Source organism: Vollenhovia emeryi, unplaced genomic scaffold, assembly GCF_000949405.1.
Source record: "Vollenhovia emeryi isolate VEMERY1.0 unplaced genomic scaffold, V.emery_V1.0 DF939144.1, whole genome shotgun sequence".
Classification (NCBI taxonomy): domain Eukaryota; kingdom Metazoa; phylum Arthropoda; class Insecta; order Hymenoptera; family Formicidae; genus Vollenhovia; species Vollenhovia emeryi.
Genome location: NW_011967222.1, coordinates 1,756,656 through 1,781,578, shown reverse-complemented (window position 1 = coordinate 1,781,578; position 24,923 = coordinate 1,756,656). Strand labels below are relative to the sequence as shown.

Genomic DNA, 24,923 nt, shown 5'->3' with positions numbered 1-24,923 from the left:
TCCGTCGAAGACGATCCCTCGCTTCTGACGTATGCAGAAATTGAGGCTAGTAGAACCGCCAGTCGCCGCCTTAGGCAGTCTACATTCCGCGCATTTATCGCAGAAGCATAAAATCTCGCGTGCCTCTGAAATGCATTAAATTGATAAACAGCGATATATATCCCGTTGCTCTGGGAGGATAAACGGCACGCGGTATGGCCGTCGATAAGATAAACTATCGCGTTGCGTTACTTCGAAAATCGTGGCAGAAATTACTTGGGGACAGCTTGACGAGGAAGGGGCGCTCAGAAATCACAGAAAGAGAGAGCGAACGAGCGCGGGGAGAAGATGGATATCCTTGTGTACCTAGCGATATCGTTAAATCGCGCGAAATGTAACGCAGCAGTTCCTTTTCGCACCTACCGTTTCCACGTGATAACTACAAATACTTACATGAAGTTTAGTATCATTTTATTTGCATCGAAAAAAAAATAAAGATTTTATCGCATTTCGTCAAATATAATCCACTACGATCCTATTGACATGTTGCAGTTACCATCATAATCACAAAGTGACTAAACATTCTAATGATTAATCGTAAATTATTTTGATTGGCTGCAACGATTATTTCGTGAGCACTTAGACGAGCTAATCATTTGAAGCAGATACAAAACGTTTGAAGAAAATTGTATCTAGTTACTAATGATATATTCTATCTTTATTTTTAAAAAGGATGATAAATGAAAGGTAGACGGGAAGGATGGGATGTATATATGTGTCGTGTCCTTAAACGAATGATAATATTTCATTCCCTATATCACTGTTGTCATCTAAACTAACTTGTGTGCAGAATTTCTAAGCGCTGTTGCACTGTATAAAATACACATTTTGATTTATATATATTAAGAAAATGCATGTGTATATGTAAAATCATCATTAATACAACACATTATCTTAATATATACGTTTATATCGTTGTGATATACGTAGAATGTGAGTATACAAAATTTTTAATATTGATGTATAATATAACCGAAGAATACTTCATATCCGTGGAGTTATTCAATCGTTAAACGTATATATTTTCAATAACCGGAAATTCAAGAAAAGAGACTTAGATCGTCTACAGTCGGTAAATTATCTGAACTGTATTAAGGGTCTATTCACGAATATGTAAACGCCTCCTCTCGCAGACAAACCGTCCCGACGTGATCTCTAATGTGCTTAAATAGTGGAAACGTAATGTACAGGGCAGCCCACCCTTACACGAACTCGTCGCTGACTCTTAGCTAAAAGAGTGCCGGAAGCCATGCTGTTCTAAACAGGACGCCAAGAGGACAATGAGCAACTCAGGATGGAGGTGGAGAAACGAACAAAACGTAGCGCGACAAGAGCGATATTAAATGTGTGCACGTGTATTTATGACCGTGTACGTGTAAAAAGAGGATCTTGTCCTTTTTATTTCTCGCGAAGTTGAAGTTGAATAGAGATTTACGAATACAAATAAATGTAATTGATAGTTATGTTGAATAGATTGGCACGTTATAAATGTTATTCAGTAGTTAAAAGAAAATTCATATTCTTCTAAAGCGTTTTATATCAATTGGAACACTCGAAATAAAACTGTTTCACTTGGATAATGTGCCATGTTAAAGATAAAAATTTTATGTTATTAAATTTATTGTTTCTCTTAACACTTGAACGTTCTAAAATTGGTACAGACATCACAGTAAAAGAATGTTTAATCTTTTTCTAAAATCTTATAGTTTTCTACAGAAAGCTCGCAATTTGAATAAGTCCTGTGTGTCATGTTATCTATTAAAAACAAACTAGAAAAATAATCCTTCAAATGCGGTTAACAATGTGACATGTATAATGGAATTAAAGTTCTATAAAAACTCAACAGAAAGATGAACAATTATGTTCGATGTAGAAAGCGAGAAATAAATACTTAGAAACAATTTCACGCGAGAAGTAGATTGAACGTTTCCTGCGCTCTCAACTGAGTCTGAAAGGAAGTCTGGTTGTGACCGGATAAGGAAAGTCAATTTTGAGGAGAGCAGGGAACGATTTTTCTTATGTGAGACCGTGTAGAGATAAACAGAAACAAAAAACACAAAATCGGTGACAGTGTATCAGGAGAAGAAGCGAAGTAATAACCGTGTACTGTAAGCCGTAAGAGTTCATCAAGCAGACTGAGAAACTGAGAAAGTATTAAAGATGGGATCGTGAAAGTAGATCTAAAGCGCAATAGTAATAATATATCTAGGTAATCTACCTCTTTTCGTGCCACGCATGCATGTCCTTGTTCGTTTGTGATTTTCTCATAATTCATTATTTCATCGCTTCTACCGATCAACCCCACCCTTTTCAGCCACGTCTCTCGAAGTTGACAAAAAGAGAGATCAAACGGGAAGAAAGGAAGAAAAAAAAGAAGAAAAAGGAACAAAAATAAAAACCCAAAAAATAAAAAGAGAGAATTGCTCAAGCCGCAATATATCTGTGGATAATAGGACGTATTATGGTATGGACACGTTCCTTTTTATCGCGCATCTCGTGTTCGTTCGTTTCGTTTCCGGGTAGCAAATCGGACTCGAGGAAGTCGGGCTCCGTGTCGGACGTCGGTCGTTGAAGAGCGCACAGAAAGAGAAGATAGGACAGAGGTGAGACACGACGACACGCCATCCTGATAAATGCTTTATGAAAACATTTGGTCGGTCTCGAAAGTTTCGTCGCACACAAGATTTCAATTAAATATTACAATTTTCTATTTGAAAAAGGTACTCCACGGAAAATACGCGTTTCAATATATAAATCAACGAAGTGGAATACGTAGAAAGCGAGTAATTTTCATCTACTTTAGTAGTGAACGTGAAATTTAATTTGCGTTTACATTTCAAAGCGTATGAAATTTATCAGATTTATTTAATCATCATAAAAGGCAGAAGACTGAAACCAGATCCGACAATCTGATATTTTGATATTTCGACATCAATATCCAAATGTGAGGGCACAGAACAACCTTTCTACTAAATTAAACCAACCGAGTTTTATACTATGTGTGAACATGTAAAATGTAAAAAAAAACATAGCAAAGAGTAAACTGTGATAATTAACAGAATGATGTAGCGTACTCAATGAAATTCGCGTCTCGAGAACGATCCGATTGATCATACGGGCATTTATCAGGGTGACGTTTCATGGCATCTGCCGATCGATCGGCCGGATGAGTGGATTTTCAAAGCACTACCACAGTAGCCCGGAATTAGAGCGTCGGCTATTTGGTGATTTGGCCTCCTCATTGATCGCAAGCCGTTCGTGGAGACTTGTAGCGGTAACGTCTGGGACCTTCTATAAACGTATCTCTCTCTCTTTCTCTCTCACACTCTCTCCCTGACCGAATCCAACGACAAGCCATGACGAATCCATTGTGCGACCCGTGAGCAAGCATTCATGCTAAGCAGGCCCGATCGTTCGGCGCGAGGCTCGGAACAAATCCCCGACATTTGCCTCCAAGTTCCTTCCGAGAGAGCGCACAAATTGCCGCTCTCGGACGATGATCGTATCGAGAAAACTGGGCTATTTTGTCTGCTCGATGCAGCACGTCTGTACGCCGAATACATATTACAGAGACCGATTAACTCTACGTGCACATCCTGTATTTTTCTCATCTAAAACGTAGATGTGAACGATAGGAGATAAAAGTAGATTATATACAAGAGAGTGAGAACAGCTAATTGGTAGTTCAATACGATCATCAATGGAACCATATAAATGCAGTGGCTAAGTGCACGACCAAAATTTTCAGATACCAAGTTGTAGATGAATGCTTCAAATTTCAAATTTTGCAATAAAAAAAAGACGCGAACCAGTCCAATTGCTAATACCAAAATGAAATGAAAAGGATAAAAATATTAATCCCAATTAATCTCAATAGAATTGAAACTGAAATGGCGTGAATCAAACTAGATACATCGCGTGCAAATAGAATTATTCGTTAAAATCAACCATACTAACGCAGGTTTCGTTAATTCAACCTGGTATCGGAGCTTATATATTACGTCGTACAATTGCACATTTTTAACATAGCATGCAACTTTAAATTCTTTATGCACTGTGAGGAACGGCAAGCAATTTTTTTAAGTGATTAACTCACTACCAAACGCAAGCTTATGAAAGGAGATACGTGTACACAGGTTCAGGTCGAGCTTGTTAGAAGCATCGGTGAACATCTATAGGGTAAAGAAAAAAATAATCCAGAGAAAAAAGCATGCACGTAACAGCACGTGCGGATCACATATAAAGCAAAGCTGGTACATCTCGCGTGACTTCGCTGGTATAGCATAATCGTTGAAAGATATTTGGTTCATTCTAAAAATGTGAAAGAGAAAACGAGCTTCTTGAATTACTATTATTAAATAGCGATCTATAGAAATGTTCTGTTTTCAATTGATAAAAAAAAGGTCGCGAATACGGCGTATTTCTGATACGAGAGACCTTCCAACGACGGGCTCAGCGACAAAGTAAATTCTGACGTGGTCGCGTTGGAAGTTACTATTAAATATAATTACAGCATGCCTTATTTCGTTCCACCATGTTATGTTTAATCAGATGTTTCTGCAGTCGAAGTCACGCGACTGGAAAACACGAGGGTTTGAAGGTATGCACGGTCAGAGCTAATAGTGCGACAGGATCCTCTCGGTCGCATCTTCACGCAATCTAAGAAAATTTGCAGGATATGCGACACGAATATTCCTGGACAGAAAGCTCAAGACCGTACGGGGATATCGAGCAGAAAGCCAAGGTATTGATGCATATACGCGAAGGGAGACAGAGGACAGCAAAGAGTTTCAAGAGGAAAAGGAGACCAAGTGACCTAGATAATAATGAAATATATTGATAAGTATATTATGAGCTTCCACGGCATTTGACGAAAATTGAAATAATCTCGAATCCAGAGACAAGTCAGTATGAATCCTTTCGCCAGCGCATTGTTTACCGTTATCCAGTGACTTGTACAAAGTAATTATAAACGAGATACGCGGAAATTATTTCAATATGTTATTAAATGTTGTCTCACTTGTTAACGAAAGGATGACTAATTTACGAAACCCGATGTAAGTGCTGTACAAATTGTACATCAGCTTCAGATGTAACGAATAATATATCTCGAATTACTTTCCGAAGTAATGTTCTATCATTGACTTCCAAATAAGAGATTCATTGGGATTTACGATACTCACTATAGCCAATTCATATTCGGTACATAGGAAATTTTAACAGAACTAGTTAAACCGCAAAAAAAAGATCAAGAATCGCGACTAAATAAACCCACGTTGATCTCCGAATTTCTCACAATCACCGTGCTCTTTCGCCTTTAACGAAAGCCAATGTTCAGTCGCTGTTGCAACTGCACGCTTGACCATTCGTTTATCTATAAAACTTTCTACCCTCCCGATTGCGCATTAACTTAACCGCAAATTAATCCCAGTAATACGATGAACGAGCCTAGATTCGTTACGCAAGTGATTTCTCTTTCTCAACTACTGTGTAGAAAAACGCAATGTAGATAATTGAAACACATTGTAAATAAAGGAGAAATATCAATTCTCTACTGCGATAATACTAGCCTCTCATTGTAAGAATTTCAGAGATAAGATTACCTACTTTTCTAAAGAAATAAATCACTGTGTTTTTCCGTAAAACGTCCGTCTCTTTCCTCGTAATCATTTTCAACTTTCAATCATCTGCCGGGGTTGCCAGTTTGCAGTTTTGCCGGATATATTAAGGATTGTGTACAGTGAAGAGACACTGAAGCGGGAGGGTGTATTGACTTTTCGGACAAGTGGAACGGAAATCCATCGTATGTATATTGTTACCCGGGTAGTAGCCAGGTTGGTGATCGAGAAGGGGGTTTGGGAGAGGGTGGAGCACGAAAAACAAAAGACTTACGGCGTCTGCCACGAGGTGTGCGGGCGGGAGGGCTGCCTGCAAGTGTCCACTCTTCAGCAGGGGGTCGGCGAGGCCTGCCACGCTGGCGTGTAAGGGGCTCGGGTGGAGAGGATGATGTGGGGTCGTAAGATGGGCCGTGGATAGGAGCGGGTGCCCGTGAGAAGCGGCGAAGGCCGAGGATGAGGGGTGGGCCGCGAAGGGCGAGGTCAAAGTTTGGGTGTTCAGCGAGGGCGGGGTGGGCCCGGCAACGGGCGCGGGCAATGGTAATACTGTACTTACGTCCGAGTGGGCGGGCACCGCGTAATTACCCTGGATGGTGTAGGCTTGCCCACCAGCCAGGATCACTGGCCCACCGACTTGGGGTTTGGGGCGATAAGGGATCGTGGCACCTTTGGGAGGGGACTGAAACAGAAAGAAACACACGCACGAGTGCGAATACACCGATTGAGCCATTACATCTGGTACAGCATCCGCGCTATCATCAAAAGATGGCCCTTTTATCCTATTAAAGTCCAAAAATGACATATCGACTCGGAAGAATTGTTTCGTGAAAATGTCGCTTACAAAAGGAGACTACCGTTTACATACACGCCGCGTTGCTTTCAAGAAACTTATCAATGATGCAAACAATTTAAATGGAATAAAAAAAATTATTGTTGTTAATACTGTTTACTCTGGACTTTAGTAGGTTGATCTAACTTATCACGATTCGCTGAAATTAAATGTATGCGATTATTCTTTTAAGATTCGATCAACATGGTACGATAATTACTGCATTTACGTTTCGAATACCGGTGCTGCTGTTAGTTGTCAGCAGATCAATAAATGTTTCCAGCCACGTATTTAACGGAATCAATGGCACGCTCGTGAATGATTACGATTATGTAAATTGCTACCGGCTATAGTCTTTCCGGACGACAATTTCTATAAAGTGTCAAAGTGCGAACTATGAGTTGTAAAATGCTCGACCGTTGCGAGGTCGCTGGACGTACCTCTAGCATAACGCAGCAGATATGATATATGCATTGCGTGATCGCCTCGCTGGTACCGGATATGGTTACTGCACGTTCCGTCGAATTAGGCAGCATCTCGGAAGCGACTTGGATCGAGGCGCCAGTGACCTCCCGAATTTCTTTGATCTTGGAACCACCCTTGCCGATCAGGGAGCCGCATTGCGACGCGGGGACGATCAGTCTGAGTGTGATGGGCGGCCTCGATACACCGCCGCCGCCTCCGGCACCGCCACCCTGAATGTCGTGGAACTGCGAGCACCACTCCTCGAACTTCTTGCATATCAGCGTGAACGCCTTGAAGATCGAGTTCGTCGGCCCGGTGACTGTCACTATCCGTTCCGGGCAGGAACCATCGGAGATATTGATTTTCGCGCCGGACTGCGTTGAGCGAACGGAAAAAAAAGTATTACCAATCATGGGTCTTTGTGTATACATATAAAGCTATTTTCAGCTTCCGATATTCGATAATCAATGCCTGCTATTCTGAGGTCAAGTTAGTGTGTATTAGTGAAAGAATGATTAAAGTAGAAAACACAAACTTGAGACGTGAAAATGTAATTTGTCCTCGACAGCCGAACCGAAGACAGTGATAACAATTTACATGCTTTCACGTAGAAAATATTCGTCTTGCGACACGTGATGCGATTACACGTAATTCCCTCTTTTTTTTCTCAGCATCAGAAGACGTATTTCGCAATAGAAATCGATGCTTACCTCCTCGCGGAACCTCTTGACGATCTCTCCCTTTTTCCCGATAATGCTGCCGACTTCCTGCAATGAAATAAAAATATTATGTTAGTGCCTTTCGTAGGATTCTAGTGAAACATTAAGCTTCAATAACACAAACGCACGTATGCATAATTTACTTAATGCTCCGAATAATTGAAAATTATTCGGAATCGTTGAAATCTGTCGATGAAACGAAATAAAAGGGCATTACGGCGCGATATTGTGATACTCGACATTTATATAATATAAAATATTAATGATATAAAATATTAACAATATGAATAATATAAAAACACAAATTTGTACAATACAATTATATGTCGGTTGCTAATCGATGACGATAATCGTGGGTCATGTTTTGAACGCAGTTTCGTGAGCAGATGTTTTTAACGCACGATTCTGCTCAACGCACCGATATCGTCACATTTTGGATGCATCAGCACGCGATGCATAGAAGGAATAGCTGCGAGATAAACGACAGAATTGCCGCGCGAGCCTATAATTAGTATACGTAAGTAGCTGGTGTCCGCTCAGACTTCGCGTCTACCCTGATACCGTCTGACCTCGGGGTAACGTCACTGTTAAGCTGCTCCGAAGCGAGACCAGCGCGGGTATATTCCTGCGCTCTCTCTAAACTTAGATGATGTCTCCCGGACGAAATGCCAACGTTCCTAGCGACGTTAACGAGTTTCGCGTATCTCTCGCGCTATCGGTTTATCGTCCCTCAGTTTGGGAGGATCAAAGTCCCGCGTATTAAGACAGGCGGCTCGCCTGCTCACCTCGACCCACGCAATCTTATCCCCGGTGAGCGGAATCGCGTGCCAGTTCATGCGCCAGCGCGGAGTCGCAAACTTGCGAACACGTTCCGCGACGCCTGACCCTAATTAGGGCTTGTACACTGCCATAGTTCCGCCGTTCGTTCCGCGCGAGCGTCACGAGGCAGATCAGCGACGGCGACAGTCGGCGAATTCCTATTGACGTGCACGAGGTAGCGCGCGATCGGACAAGCGTCATCGCCGACGAATTAGATGCACGCCGAGGCAAATATAGCCGGAACAAGAAGACAGCGAGACACGATGAGGGAAGAAGACTTGGCGACGCGCCAGCCACGAGGGTCAGGCCACGATCGGCGAAATCCGCGAGATTGCAAGTCCTCGAGAGAGAAAGAAAGAGAGAGAGAGATATCAGATCGTGTCGAGCCGCGTTATCAACCCGGGACAGAACGTCACGGCGGCTCCTCCATGGACGCCGCTTCCGAGAGCTATGTATAGCCGCGACGCTATACCGGTCAATAGTTTGAGCGCAGCCTACTTTGATGAAATAAGATTAAAAGTTTTCCGATATTGTCCTACTTCTGTAAATATACCACGTCGCCATAAGAGGCGGAATAAGGCGCAGAACGTGGTGAATAATATACCGCGGCACGCGGAATTTGATAAATAAAGCCTCCCCAGCTTCGCGTCAAGTCTTGTACGGTGTCCTGAACGATAATTTCAATTCGAGAATCGCCAGCGAGACACGTTCTAAGTAAGAGCTCTAGATAAATCAGAGGTTTAAAGCCGCTATTTTGGTTTTGCTATACGAATACACGGAGAATTTTCTTTTAAAATTTACCCTAAAAGTCATGTAATCGTGGGACAACGTGGCATTTTCAAGAGCTTTGTGCAAGTTTTTTGAAATTTTGCCATGCATTTTACTAGTAAAATATATGGTGAAATTTTAATAAAAGTCGCATACAATTCTTCGAAATGCCATGTCGTTCCACGATTGCATGATTTTCAGAATAAATTTTAAGAGAAACCTCTCTCCGTGTACTCGCAAGGAAGAAATGTTGAAGGAAAAGGCTTAAATTATTAGAAGTAGAAAAACTAATGAGGGGGAGGAGGTCAATATAGCTTTCAAAGAAAGGTCAGATTACATGAAGTTTACATTTGATATTTACACAAATAGGAATGCTTGCCCCATAATAATAGCTAAATATTGCGCACAATTATGAATTTTCACCAGTGAATTACCATACGTACAAATTGCACCACCGATTGTCCATTAAATGCAGTAAGGAGCCAAAATGGCGCTAGGATCACTCGGTCTAGACAGCCAATCGGACTGTACCCTTCAATGACGACTCTTGTGATTCATCCAGGACTCCAGTAAACGACAAGTGACAGAAAGTCTTTACGAGCTACGCCTTTGTCGCGAGGACTAAACTGAAGTCTACTTTGAGGAAATGAAGACGGTGTACAGCAAAAATTGGAGGCCTCTCGAGTTGCTCTACAGATTGCAGGCTGGAATGATTCCTGAGGGCTCGCAAGTATGACCGGTTGGCCGGTGGCCCTGGCCGGCGTCCAAACTCCGCTGGAGTCCAGGGATTTGCCCAAAAGCCCGAAACAGAATACACCGTCGGCGAAGAAAGCAAGAAGAGGCAGGCGCGTCTCCCTCTTCCCGGTCCGTTTGGAGATTATTAATCGTCATCTCTCGCGCAAAACCATCGAGTTAAACCAGCGGAGCTGGAAAGCAAGATCGGTGGCTACGTGGTGGCCCCGAGACGGAAAGAAAATATTTAGATAACTCAAGTACGAGAGTCGGCTCGATAGATAAGCTTGGACTCGAGCCAAATATTTACGCCATAATGATATCGCAAGATCGGAGACGCGGTAGCGGCCATGACATTGTTCAACGATACAACAACGAGAACGATATCGTTTAATGGTGGAAACTAAAATAGACTCGGGACGGACGATTTTCAAGCAAGACTCCGCCGTTGTCCGTCGAGAAATCGGTGCAAGATGACGTGATTACAATTTCTGAGCCATAAAATCTCTACACTTCATTCTATCGGCGGTATAAAGGATTGTAGGATGAAGAAGATATTCCTTGTGAAGGTCCGCAAGTTTATCTGGGCTGAGTTTCTTTTATTCGCCGAATCGCATTGATTTGTGGATCGTATGGGGATGAGTCGTAGGAATCGTGCCATCGGAAGGATAATGGAATCGCGATGATCCGCGATGCACCGATTGGCTTTTGGCCCTGGCCGGTGTCCAGTCTGCCCCAGAAGATCACGGTGCGTGCTCCACCGGCAGACATAATGCCTCTCCGGCCAAAAATGCGGCCAGACGTATTTATTTCGCGCGAAGGAGGCTGCTCGACTATCCGTTTACCCGTTTGCAGTGCTTCCAAAGCGAGTTTTGCAACACGCGCGCGCGACGGTATTGGCGAGCCGGGTAAAGAGGCGCATAATTAATAAACGTCCGTGAGATCAAAGTGTCCGCCGTGTCCGAATTGTAACGTCAGCGCGACGTTCGGTGTTTCGTTGATTTATTGCGTTGAAGCTATTGTTATCAAGCTGTGACGAAACACCGAGAGAAAAAGGACGAAAAATTAATTACTCGGAATGATCTGCCAAAGGCGCGACGCAAGCTATACGTACAATTAAATTACGTAGGTGCTGCGGCTGAATCTCAAATGTTTAGCCTATAGAGACAATGTCCCGTCAAAATATTAGCAAACGTCATCAATTAACGGAGAAAAATAGTCATACGAGGTGTTCGTAACCCCGTAATTGGATTAGTCTCGTAATAAATGTACGCGTAATTAGCTGGGCACTACTTTCCGTCATTAATCTTCAAGCGCGAGTTGATTTTTCTCCTGCTGTAACTAAATGTAGACACCTCGGGAAAAAAGAAGAGACACGTTGACGAGGGGACGAACCCCCGGATATGCCATGACGTGATCGACGTGTCATCGTCGAGATGTAAAAAAACGTGGGTATAGCGAGATTTGCCACGGAAATATTTTCTCGTGCCGGGGACGCAGTGGTTCATCCAGAAGAGAGAATCAGATTCAGCTGAGGGTTGACAGAGTGTCAGGGAAACCCTCCAAGAAGATCGGCTCGGAGAAGATGCATCGCCGGATGAGAGATTGAACCTCACGCGCGGCTTTAGTCGGCCGAGTATCGTTCAAACGTGCAGGAATATGCAATAATTTCTATGTCGCACTTTAGCACGAACTCACACGCGCGCGCACGTGTTTCCGTACGTGTGTGTATGTGTGTGTCCCGTAGACCAGTCTCTCGCTTCCCGGTTTTCTTCGTAATTCCTTTCCATAATTCAATTTAATTGCGCCCGAAATTCACCGCCATTCGAAAACAATTCTGACAATTTGGCGTCGTCTTATCGCAAATCTCTCTCTCGCGCGCAATCCGATCGGATTGAATAAAATCGGATCCAGAGCCTAGAGCCGTTGGAAAATGAATTTAGCACCTGCGTCCACCGCACTAATACCCAGAGAGCCTTTACAGCGAATTGTAAAACTTGGCAGATGTACGATCGCCGGCGAAAAGATTTGCGCATCGAAAGGGACATCGGCGTCTGGCTAGGCGCGATTAATTACCGAGACGGCGGACATTAATTACTCGTGCTACGACGAGCGGTATTGCACTTCGCGCACGATAATTAATTACAAGCAGAAACGCTGGTAGGTGACGTGTTCCTAGAACGGGGATAGACACCGGGGCTAAATAAACTTTGACACTTGTCCTGCGAAAGGCCAGCGCTCCGCGGTGCGATTTTTCCGCAGAAATTCCGTCGCGCAATAATCTCGTGGACGACGTAATTGATATACGCATCAAATTACGTGCCGGGGAACTTTCACTCTCGAATCGAGTAGGATGAACTTTTCCTAGATAAGCTCTCTGGGGAGACTCCTTCTCTCTCTTTCGAAAATATCTGCTCTATTTTTTACATATACTGGTTCGTAAAATTATCAACTGACCGTAAAATACATTATTGCAATTATTAACTTCACTGTCAGGAGCTTTTCTGGAAGAAATCGATTCCACGGAGCGAGTAGGATGAACTTTCCCTAGATAAACCCTCTGGGAACTATTTTCTCCCTCTTTCGATAATACCTGGTTATATATATTAGTAAAATTATCGACTGACCGTAAAATACATGCGTTCATTATTGCAGTTATTACAAGTAATCCTCGACTTCGCCGTCAGGAGCTTTTCCGGAAGAAATCGATTTCATGGAGCGAGTAAGATGAACTTTTCCTAGATAAGCTCTCTGGGGACTCCTTCTCCCTCTTTCGAGAATAGCTGCTCCATTTTTTACATATACTAGTTCGTAAAATTATCAATTGACCGTAAAATACATGCGTTCATTATTGCAATTATTGACTTCACTGTCAGGAGCTTTTCTAGAAGAAATCGATTTCACGGAGCGAGTAGGATGAACTTCCCCTAAATAAACCCTCTGGGAATTCCTCCCTCTTTCGAGAATACCTGGTCTTTTTTTACATATACTAATTCATAAAATAATCAGCTGACCCTAAAATACATGCGTTCATTATTGCAATTATTGGCTTCACTGTCAGGAGCTTTTTTCTAGAAGAAATCGATTTCACGGAGCGAATAGGATGAACTTTTCTTAGATAAGCTCTCTGGGGACTTGTTCTCCCTCTTTCGAGAATATCTATTCTATTTTTCACATATATTAGTTCGTAAAATTATCAGCTGATCGCAAAATACATGCGTTTATTATTGCAATTATTGGCTTCACTGTCAGGAGCTTTTCCGGAAAAAATCGAAATTCACGGAGCGAGGATTAACGGCTCGTAACAGGGTGGACAAGAACCGCTAACGAAAATCGGCTTCTCCACCGAAGATGACTGAGGATGAAATCTCAGGCAAGGGTATCCGTAACATGTGCCACTTTCGCAGATGTCCGCAAAGGGAAGACGCGGTGATACGCAAGGCAAAGAGTTGGAGCGCATAACGAAAATTGCTTTTACCGATGACCACGAGTGCTCCTCTTCCCCCTGTCATCGCAGAGCTGAAACATTCGTGTAATTGCCCCTCTGCTCCATTCCCGCGCACGATCTTTCGGTCTCTGAGCCCGCCACTCGGGCAACTCCCTTTAAATATTCTTCTAAGAATCAAAGGATTAATGAAGAACATTCCCGCAGACATCCCCGACGTAAGTCGTGATTTCAATGGGGAGACGACGTTTCCTCTCGCCGAGCGATTCGCAATGAAATTTACACGCGCGTCTTTATCGCGGCGTAGATTGCTTTCAAATTGATTGGCCAAGGATAGTCGTGCAGCTCCACGTCGCAAATTCGATTGCCGCGTAATATCCAGCGAGCTCCGGCGTAACACGAGTAACATCTGATTCGCGGCGCTCAGTGCCGCGAGACACGCGATATTGAGAAATGACATCGGCACGATCGGGGGGGGATGAATTTCTCGATATCTCATCGAGTTTTCCCGCGGACAGAAATCCCGGCCTCCGGCCAGCGAGCGGCCGACGGAGGATCCGCCAGTTATGCGACACCCCGCTCACGGAGATCGCAACTTAGTTTACGCGAAAAACAACGAGCTCGGATTCTTGGCATCGCGTCAAACGGCCCGTACGCTTCAGGCGTACATTGTACGCCTCGTGCGCGGTCAAACGTGATTCCGATGAGCATCTCCGACGATGCGCTCTACCGCGGTACGTTCGATTTCGCTTTTCAGTGGGAAAGATCGCGCGAACGGGCGATGACAAATGGCCTTTAAGTCATCTCAATAGCTGCATTATCTCAGCCAACACGGTTCATCCGTGGTTTATCGCAGATGGAACATATCTCCGCGATAATGACTTCGATATGACAAAGGACGCTAACAATATGGTAATAACATCGTAACGATTCGAATCTGCATTGTCGCACGCTGTCGGCTCGTAGAAATTAATTGAACAAAAGAAGATAACACATTTGGTTCTCCGCTGGTGCGCTATAGCCTTCTGATCGACCAGTCTCGAGTAGAACCTCGCAAACGGCTTGATTGAACGTGGGAATAATTATCGCGACATCGAATTGTAAATTTGACATCGTTCAAGATGGCTCGAATTCGTGCCGAAACGTTCCAAGAGTTTTATCTCTTAAAGACTTATTAAATTTTAGGTGGCACTCGGGAATCAACATTAAACTGTTTACTGCGATGAATATTGCCACATGCCTCGGTGGTCGAATTGATTGAGACACCCGCCTACTAGCGAGAGGGAGGTCCAGGTTTAAACCCTGGCTGAGGTGATATTTTTTCGCAATAAATTTAGAATAAAATATTTAGACACTAACACCCTGTCACGGCTCTCGGTCCTTTATTCCTTCAAATTCGTGTCTCTCACATTTGGGCCATACGAATTTTATTAATTTGTTAATTAAATTTTGTATTTCGACACGCACGAAGATCCGCGATGCACTTCCTTTTATTAACTCTAGGTGAAAAAAGATGCCTCGGTGGTCGAATTGGTTGAGACGCCCACCTAGAGTGTAGGGAAGTCCAGGTTCAAACCCTGGCTGAGGTAATATTTTTCGCAATAAATTTTCTGTATTATTAAAATTGCCAGATACGGTCAATAAAAATCACTAATGTTGTTAATCACTGCTGGCGACTTTTAAGAATATTCTCATTAGTTAAAAAAAAAGACTTTAGGTCCCGCAATTCTAGTTCCCTGTACGTACGCGAATGGGCGTCTGGCTGATGTATTAAAATAAGCCCGGCTTTTCCATTCCGATGAGAAGAATTATGTTACGTGCCAGAACGCTGTGACCAGCCACAATGTGTCGAAAGGCGCGCACCGGCCTCTCGTAAATAATTCGCGGCAATTGTCAAAAAGAGAACACTGTAAGTGACAGTGAGGGACCGCGAGTGACACGTCCGAGATTTATCATTGCCGCGCCAGCTAAGCAATTACGTCTTTTTCTCGGAACTCCGGCAAACGCACGTTACCGCGGTACCGCTGTTTTCTGTGATCATCCACTGATTGACTTTTAGAGAGTAGATTCGTCAATTTCTTCGCATGAGAAACGCACGCGCAAATTCTGCTCTTACTTACAGGAAAAGTTGCAAGCATGGCTTTTAAGCCTAATCTACAATGTGCGTCTAGAAACGTTCTATACAGAAAAAAGAATTTTCTTCTTTTGAAAATACATGTAGTTTCAACGTGAAAATCTTGAAACGAGAAACAAAGAAAAACTTGCTTGAATGAAGCAATTTTATATAATTCAATCGAGAAAAATATACAATATTTTCTTGAATGGAAAGAAAATAATTAGAAAATAACACATTTTTTAATCAAAGATCATGATTAAAATGATGTCACATGCCCGGTGGTCAAATCGGTTAAGACGCCCGCCTAGTGAGAGGGAGATCCGGTCTGAAACCCTGGCTGAGGTAATATTTTTCGCAATAAATTTAAAATTACGAAATATTTAGACACCCTGTCACGGCTCTTAGTCCTTTATTCCTTCAAATTTGTGTTTATCACATTTAAGCCATACAAATTTTATTAGTTTGTTAAAATGATTTCACTGTTAAAATAATTATAAGTATTCTTAAAGTTGACAATAGATTATTAAATACCTCTAAGGCCTGGTTTTTCATTGTCGTTGTCGACAAATGTTCGATTCGCTTATACAGGCTGTCCCAGGAGGAAAGGTCAATATTCTAGGAGGTGACAGTATCGATCATTTTAAGCAAAATTGTTCATATGACTATATGTCCCGTTCCCCACTGTTTCCGAAATAGAGCTATTTGAATGTACAGTTGCAAAATTACTGACGAGAAAGAAATATACCACGTACTATTTCTCATATTTATTGTTCAACCGATACATTTTTTGCAGATCATAATAAATAATGCGTCGACGGTATTCTTCAACATCAGCAATAGCACTACCTTCACCGAAACCGCAAACATAGAGCATACCTACATATTCGACATTTGTGAATATGCGAGGCATTTTGAATATTTCTACTATGTTATCGGCACAACAGTCAACAGACGTATAAGAGCAAATTCCCGCAGACGTTCATGAGGTTGGATGAAGAGTGAGGTGTACAGAAAAACAGTAAATACACGAGACATTCAAGTAGCTCTGTCTCGGAAACAGAGAGGAATGGGACATATATTCATATGAACATTTTTGCTCAAAGCGACCTATACTATCATCTCCCAGGATATTGACCTTGCCTCCTGGAACAACCTGTATAGAATGGAATGTCCCTAGACGCACACTGTAGATTAGGCTCTAGTCGATCGACCTGCAACGTTTCCGTGAGAGCATAATTTGCGCGTACGTTTCTCTTGCAAGTGAATTGAAGAATCCGGTCCCAGAACGATCACGGACGACGAGCGCTCGGGTATTTTCACGATCGCCGCAATAAAACCCGAACGCGACGATACAATTAATCCGAAGCACATCGGACACGCGTTTTACAAAAAAAAAAAACAAAAAACCTTTGACATGCCTTCGATACTTTTTTTCCAACCAACGCCTCTCGCAAACCGCCAAAAATCATGCGCTCAGAAATGGGATACGGACGATAAATGTGATTTATTCGCCGAGCCAACGCGCGCCTCTACAAACGGATATCAGTTGATATCCAGTGGGAGGTTGTTTGATACCGCGAGATTTTGAACGCACACGCGCGCACCAGCGTTACACATGTGCGCGCACACGTAGCACGAGTTTTCCGCCCTCGATAATGCATTATCTTATTACTGTTGCCTCTCCGATTTCATAGCGGGACACGCGAGTAGCAATCTCAATTGTATAAGAAAAAAGAGTCTTCCCACACACTCGGGTCACCGAACGAGCGTAAAACAACGAGCGCGGGAATTATCGAAAAATGTGTACGCGAAAAGCCATTGAAATCCGTAATGCAGAAATATGCGTGTTAGAAGAGACGTTAAATCCCTTGGGCAATTTCCTGTAAAACGCTTGGGGCCAGTTTCACAAACATCGGTTAACTGTTAACCGAAGGTTAATGGATTCTCTGACTCTTCTTAAACAATAAGATGAAAAAAGATAGGGAAGTCGACTGAACCTTAGTTAACAGTTAACCGATGTTTGTGAAATTGGCCCTTAGGGCAAATTCGTCGGTGAACTGTTCGTCAGAGTTTAATCGATTCCCTATCTTTTTCTATCTTATCACCCAAGAAGAGACAGAGAATCGGTTAACCTTTGGTTATCAGTTAACCGACGTTTGTGAAACCGGCCCTTAACGTTCCGCACTTTGGATCGGTCGAAAAAGGAAAAAAAAAGAGAAGAGGAACGCAGTGACGTTAAAACGCGATAAACACGCGGCTCCGAACGGCGGTCCGAACGCGTGCGTGCCCGAACGAGTGGACTCGAATGAAATTATTTCGCGCCGGTACAGATATATAACGGGTACAGCTTACTTTGCCCTGCATGATCAGGCGGATGGTCAGGGTGACCGAGGGATCATCGTTCAACACCGGCTTGTTGTCCATGCCGTCCATTGCGTGATTGCGGATCTTGTGGCTTCGATTGGAGACCTTCTCGACGTTCGCGGGGGGGAAGGGTGCGGAGGAGGGCAAGGAGGACAGGGGAGAGGTTAGGCGAGTGATTTTGATCGGGGGAGTCTCGGGGGACGTGCTCCTCAAGCGCTCCCAGGTAGTCTCGGTCCTCGTACTGAAATCAGAGAAACATCTGGGTTACGGGACCATCGTGTACCAATTGCGGTTCTTTTCTTCTTCTTTCTTATTCGTAGAATACGCTTTTTCGGCGCGAAAAATCCCTTTGTTTCAATCCGACACCCGTTGCGGACGAAAGCCTAATCTACGCTGGTGCTCTCTGCATCTTGAAGCATTCTATTTTACGTAAACAAATTAAAACATTTGCCGGCAATGTATGATTGCGCGATGTGTAATATACAATTTATCAAATTTTTTAAGCGCATTTATCGACTACAAAATAGAATGTTTCGAGACGCAAAGAGCACGTTGTAGATCAAGGCTGACGGCACGGGATGTCATCCGGACAATTCGCGCCGTCCCGCGCGTTTCGTCAAATCGCTATTATTCATTATTTAATTGTCCTTTCATCTTCGAAGCACAGAACGCCGTCAACCTCCTTTCCAATCGATACACGTGTACCATCGGCCGCGATTGAACGCGGCGCGCGCGAGCCGATGATGAAATTTGTACGTTTGATTTATGCGACGCGCGAGATTATCGTGGCGGAATTTATTTATCGGGGCGTTTAATTCGCACGCCTAGAAATAAATGGTTCGGAGTGAACTTCGGGATTAGCATGACAATAGCGCGCGGCCGAGGAGCGGCGATTCCGGGAATGCGATGCACCGCTGTATTAACTTAGGGGCTCCGTTTGAGAATGATGCGACTACACCGAGTCTAAAGCATAGACATAGTAAGAATGGACTGCGCGTTTCCTACCTCACCCGTGTGAAAACATGTACAAACTTTAGTATGAGATAGCTGGTGTTGAACAGTATAGAGACCCTGTAATCAGAGATCGTAGAATCGTAGAAGAGTGAGATAGCCTATGTTTCTCTCTCACTCGCAGGAATTTGACGAACTCTTATGGCCAGTCTCTGATTACAGGGTCTCTAGAACAGTATAGCCTCATCTTTGTCTAGTGAAGTAGTGAGGGGTAACAGAAGAGGGGTATGATAGAGGATACAGGATAAGAGGGTACTGTTCAAAGATGCTGTCTCTTTCTAAAGTTTGTACACTTCTGCAGCCAGAATGCGCAGTCTATATATTATACGTCTATGGTCTAAAGCCAACGGCACATGATACTATTTTTCCTACTGGATTGCTTACGAGAGCCAATAAGGATGCAGAGTTTTAGATCAGGTGACTTAAGGCTAGATCCTGATTGGCTCTCTAAGCAATCCAGTAGGAAAAATAGTATGCCGTTGGCTAATGTCTAACATGATGAAATAGTTTTACGCGAAAGCAATGAGAAGCATCGTATTTCTCATGCTTTATTATTATTTGCTCTCTAACAGTCAATCACTGCGTTAGGCATTGTGTCCAAGTTCTATAAGAGTGTGTGGCCGAGAAGTGTGTGGCCGATCAACTTAAATCTTTTACGGAAAAGCTGCAAGTTGATCGGCTACACACTTCTCGAAACTTATAGAACTTGGACACGGTTCTCGGATCGTGGACACAAAGCTCTGTAACTTTAAATCAGTGAAAGTTCACTGTTTTCAGCGATAATCCACTGATCGTCTTTCAGAGAGTACGTTCGTCAAACGAAGCTACCGAATCTATCGGACTCGTTGCCAGCAGATTCCAAAACTTTTAACCCCTTAAGTTTGTCCAATATCGTAAGACATGAGGAGGAGAAGGACCGTAACGTTCGCTCGACATCTCCTCTCCGCAAGTGTAAAATATAGCGTCATTTGTAACGCGGAATCAAACGAAATGAAACGCCAATTTCGCGGTTCATGGCCAATCTCGTTTCGGCGCGATGCACTTTCATTCGTCGAATCGGAGACGAAGATAAAATTTACTGTCGCAAGAGCGCTCGACAGTTCTTCGCGGCGCGCGACGTCGATTCGATCTTCATATTTGGCGAATAATTCACACGGGACACAGTTGTAAATTAATCCGTGCCGAGAATATAGAACGCCGGTTTACGGGCAAGCCGGTACTAATAGAATGTACAGGCCCGGTTTTTCCAAACGTCGCTTAACTCCAATCTTAGTTCAATTCACGTTTGACTCTGTCTAGAGTAATAGTGGAAAAGATACCAAGAACGAATTAAGCCAGTTAAACAAATAAAATTCATAAGGCTCTCACGTGAAGTCACGAATACGAAGTAATAAAGGATATAAGAGGCAAGACAGGACGTTACATGCCTCGGTGGTCGAATTGGTGAGACGCCCGCCCAGTAAGAGGGAGAGTCCAGGTTCAAACCCTGGCTGAGGTAAATTTTCGCAATAAAAAAAATTAAAATCATTCAGACACTAACATCCTGTCTTGACTCTTATATCCTTTATTACTTCGTATTCGTGAATTCAGCCGAGCCTAAAGCGACGTTGGTGAAACCTCAAACGAGAAGAAATACACGTTTGCGCACAAAAGTTCGCGGAAGTTCTGTAAGAATTTTGGATCCCCCGCACACGAATGGCGACGATCGAGTCGCGCGGAAATAACGCGTTCGAGGAGCAGCGCGCTTTCAAGGGGGGCGAAAGCTATTCGCGGGCGACCGAGCGGCGAGCATTCCGCGGCATTACATTTTTCAGCCGGCTAACGTTAATTACGGCCACTGCCGGTTGTTAAGCCGATCGATAGGCCGCTGGAAACCTGGCCGAGGAGAAGTTCTCCCGAGATACTCCGTTCCCTCTCTAAAGGTAGGAGACGGTAACGCCGCACCCCTCGGTACCCCTCGTCTTCAATGGGGGGGCCCCTACGAGCGAGACAGGTTTGCTCGCTCGGTCCGTTACGAGCTACGCAGAACGCGTTTCTGGTTGCGCACATTTATTTCTCGCACGCACGCACATACGCACGCGCGCGCGCGCGCAAGAGAGAGAGAGAGAACCGGCAACTTGCCGCTAAGAAAATTGTTAGCGTCAAAAATTTGCCGTTACCGGTCGGTGGGGAGCGGCGGGGAGGCGCAAAGTCGCGGCTAAAGTTCGCAATTTCCGACGACCGTTTCGAGCAAATGGGATTTGCGCGACGATCCCCCAAAGACTTGTAAAATCGATCACGTGCCCTCGTGCGGTATAAAATTATATTTGACGGACGTCTTTTTGCGCCAGGTCTTGAGAATTTTCTTGTAAGATACTCCTCCTCGAGTGGAAAACCGTGCGTAACGCGGATCTTGAACCCCCCCTCCCCGCGCGAGCAGTGATTCTACATGACTCGAGTGTTTGCGGACCGACGGACGGGTTTGTATAAAGTACTAGCGGTACAAAGCGGAGGACTTAACGTCGTGGATGGAGAGTCCGCGACGTGTTTTCTAGGTCTGCGTACGTTTATCGCGTTTCACGGACAGCTTTGTGCAAAAGTTTACTTGGTCACTTCGGCCCCAGGCGGAAGTTTCCAGGCGGGTCCGCCGCTCGGAAACTTGCGACTCTCCTATATTAGTTTTGCATCCACAAGCGCGACGAGATTCCCAGCGTTTTTCGACCCAATTATGTTCGCCGCGATCCCGCGTGCCCCGTGTCCCGAGGAAGCGCTCGCCGCAAAGAAGGAAACGCTCCTTGGTCTCTCCATTTATTTTACGGTCTTCCTTCACTCTCGGAGCCTCGCCAATGCGATCGTCGTGACATTTTTCACGCGTGGTAATCCAGTGGTTTATGTCGGGGTATACGTGGCTCATTTGGAAAGTTCACGGAATCAACGTCATACGTTAAACGGGAGGACCCGAAGAAGGGTCGATACGTTTGTTTCTTATCGAAGATAAATTCTAACTTTTATTGTGTGAGAACCAAGTTCTGTTCATTTTGTGGCTCACATCGGCACTTTCCCCTTTCCACGTACGTTAAACGGGAAGTTTCAACCCGAGGAGTAAACCCCGCTGACCAAAATCATGTAGGACCAATGCCTACATGAAGAGAGTATTTTCTCTCAAACTTTATCCTGAAAATCATGTAATCGTGGGACATGGAGAATTTTCTCTTGAAATTTAGCCTGAAAATTATGTAATCGTGGGACAACGTGGCATTTTGAAGAACTTTAGGAGTTTTTTTAAATTTTATCATACGTTCTAGTAGTTAAATGTACACTAAGTATAATTACTGGTAAAATTTGAAAAACTCTAATACAAAAGACTTCGATGGTAACTTGACCATGTCTGGCAATTTTTATGTTTAAAACACACAACGTTTCGACCGTCGTTTGTGGTCCTTTTCAAGTGATCTAACGGTAGATATACAAAAAAATATTTTAAAACGATTAATACGTAAATAAGTTACAAATAAGAGTCGGAGGTATTAAGATTGAGAGCGAATTGCACCAGCAAAAACCGTTGTCGTGGACTTATGGAGCCAAGACCCAAACTCTAATACAGTTCTTCAAAATGCCACGTTGTCCCACGATTACATAATTTTCAGGCTAAATTTCAAGAGAAAATTCTCTCCGTGTACTAATGCCCATTACTTTATCTGGTTTTATCTTTATAATTCCCCAGCAAGGCCTAATGCCCAAAAGATGCCCAGCAATGCCGCAAATCTGTACACCACAATGCCCTCAGCGGTTTACCCCTCGTTTCAACCCTTCTACGAACACTTCTACAAATCTCCAAGTCGTTCCGTCAAATAGATTCATTCTTATACATTTCAGTGCGAACACATTTGCGTGACTGTTGAAAAATAAACCAAATATTACCGTGAGTGAATACTCACGAATCACAGTACGATTTGTTGCCGCGTTATTCTTACTTATATTCTAGCTCTGACTTCTTATTCCTACGATTAAAGAAATTCCTCGCTGGGAAGAGATTTTCCATTCTCCTTTTGCATCATTTCACAAGTTCAAGTTTCGTAATGGGATAATGAAACCTTCGGGGAGGGAGGGGGGGGCACAGGTGGCTAAAGTTAAGCATTAATGAAGGGCGATTATGTCGAAAAATGGAAATAACCGTGAAAAGATACGGTTGTTCTTCTATTTCGTTTCGAGAGCTTTTCAAACGGCCCTCGTGCTGTTGAATTCCGGTGGGATTAAGCGTGTCGGGCGGCGTAGGGAACGCGAGAAGGGCACTTAGGAAACGGAGTGCATTATCCTTCGTTATATTCCCTCTAATCGGCCACGCAGGCGACTCGCCCGTCGTCCCGCTCTACTGCGGCTCGCGATGCAATTGGACGGTGGAATTTAGTGCGATCCGCGTTCCGTTATGCGTGCGTTTAACACAAGTGGAGTTTTAACGATGTTCCGCCAAAAGGCCAGTCGCACGGGAGCGGGAAAATAATTGCCGTTGCTCGACGCCGCGGTCTTCCCCCGCAATTTATCGGGACCTCTGGAGTCCGCGGGTCGTTGCACGCGCAATTGCAAAATTGTGCCCGCGAACGAGCGGATCCGGAACATCTATCCGCAATTCACGCGATCTTGGATGACACGTCCCGTGCCGTTTACCAGTTGATGAATCTGCCTTTCGAAATTGCCCCCCTCCCTCCTACCCCGTCGCGAGTCTCCACCCGTGCGAAGGAGACGAAGCGAAATTTTATCGCGGAACTCCTCCTCGATTTTTCCCTTTCGAGCGAGCGCACCCAAGCGGACGCGGATAAAAATACTGATCATTATTACCGGCAACTTAAAGAGACTTCTATGTTTGAATTCACACCTACGATCGAAAGACGGTATCTCAATCGGTCTCTAGAAGATCTGGACCTAGCAATTGCGTCCATGTTGAGGGGAAGGGGAACAGGGGACATTTAAAAATCGCGTATCGACAGTTCTGTGTACAGCCGACAATCCGAATCGGCGCGCGGTTTAACCTGTGGAGGGCCTGCATTTTTCCATTTAAATTTGTAATTTTGTTAACAAAAAATTTAGGCATACATGTAATCTACATGTTCCGCAAAATTTTCAAGTTCGCGCCTGGCCACTGTAGCGGCCACTCCGGCCCTCCAAAGGTTAAAGAGAAATAGACGCGAAGATATCATGTTTATACTGTTATTGCGACAAATATTGCCACATGCCTCAGTGATCGAATTGGTGAGACACCCGCCTAGAGAGTAGGGAAGTCCAGGTCCAAACCCTGGCTGAGGTAATATTTTGGGCAATAAATTTTCTGTATTAGAACACTGGCCGGTTAATGTCGACTAAAAAGCTTGATTATTGTTATTTATTACTGGAGATTTCTATGTTTGAAAACACTGATCAGTTAGACATTGACAACGGAAAGCTCGCGAGATGAGACGCGTGCGATCGACCGACAGACGCGACGAAGCGCGAAATCTCCCCGCGAAGCGATTCCTGTGAGAGATAAACGATTCTTTATGTTACTCATAAACCGGTTTTGAAATTATCATACAGAATTTTTTCTCGTAAAACCGCGCATCTTCGACTCGTCAATCCGCGAAATGAGGGCTTTATCTAATCTACGGTTCTTAACGTGAACACGTGGACAGGATCCTCGTACGCGAGTTTCACTGTTTCGCTGGATTTTCCGGGCTTTTGAGCGAGCTCTTAAATTTCCAATTTTCAAGCCGCGCGATCAGAAATTTCGCGCCGAAACTAAGCCCGGCGAAACGGATGCTGGAGTGATTCTGCACTTTCGCACCTTTTGCACTTAAAACTGTCTGTTTCGTGGAAAGATTTGTGTAATACACAAATTAAATGGCACGTGTACAGATGATCGAAAGCAGCTTGCTATTCCGGCTAAATTAAAGAACAATATGACATCACTGAAACTAAGTTTGTAAGTCTAATAAAAAATAATAGTGAGCAACACACATACTACACGTACTGTATGTATGTGTTGTTCATT

The 24,923-nt window shown here is 43.9% G+C and overlaps 1 protein-coding gene across 4 annotated transcripts in view; it reads right to left on the bottom strand.

The window, feature by feature from the left end:
• LOC105566564 (poly(rC)-binding protein 3) overlaps positions 1-24,923 on the bottom strand; it is a 121,893-nt gene that overhangs the window by 16,212 nt on the left and 80,758 nt on the right. For 2 of the 4 annotated variants that reach the window (XM_012020657.1, XM_012020656.1), the window contains exons 2-5: positions 17,900-18,152; positions 7,659-7,715; positions 6,924-7,322; positions 6,211-6,333 (exon numbers count right to left, since the gene is read on the bottom strand). In XM_012020657.1, coding sequence (XP_011876047.1) covers positions 6,211-6,333; positions 6,924-7,322; positions 7,659-7,715; positions 17,900-18,152 — 832 coding nt within the window. Of the gene's footprint in view, positions 1-5,931; positions 6,334-6,923; positions 7,323-7,658; positions 7,716-17,899; positions 18,153-24,923 lie in introns of all 4 variants that reach the window. The other 2 variants (XM_012020655.1, XM_012020658.1) reach the window with 1 other exon arrangement.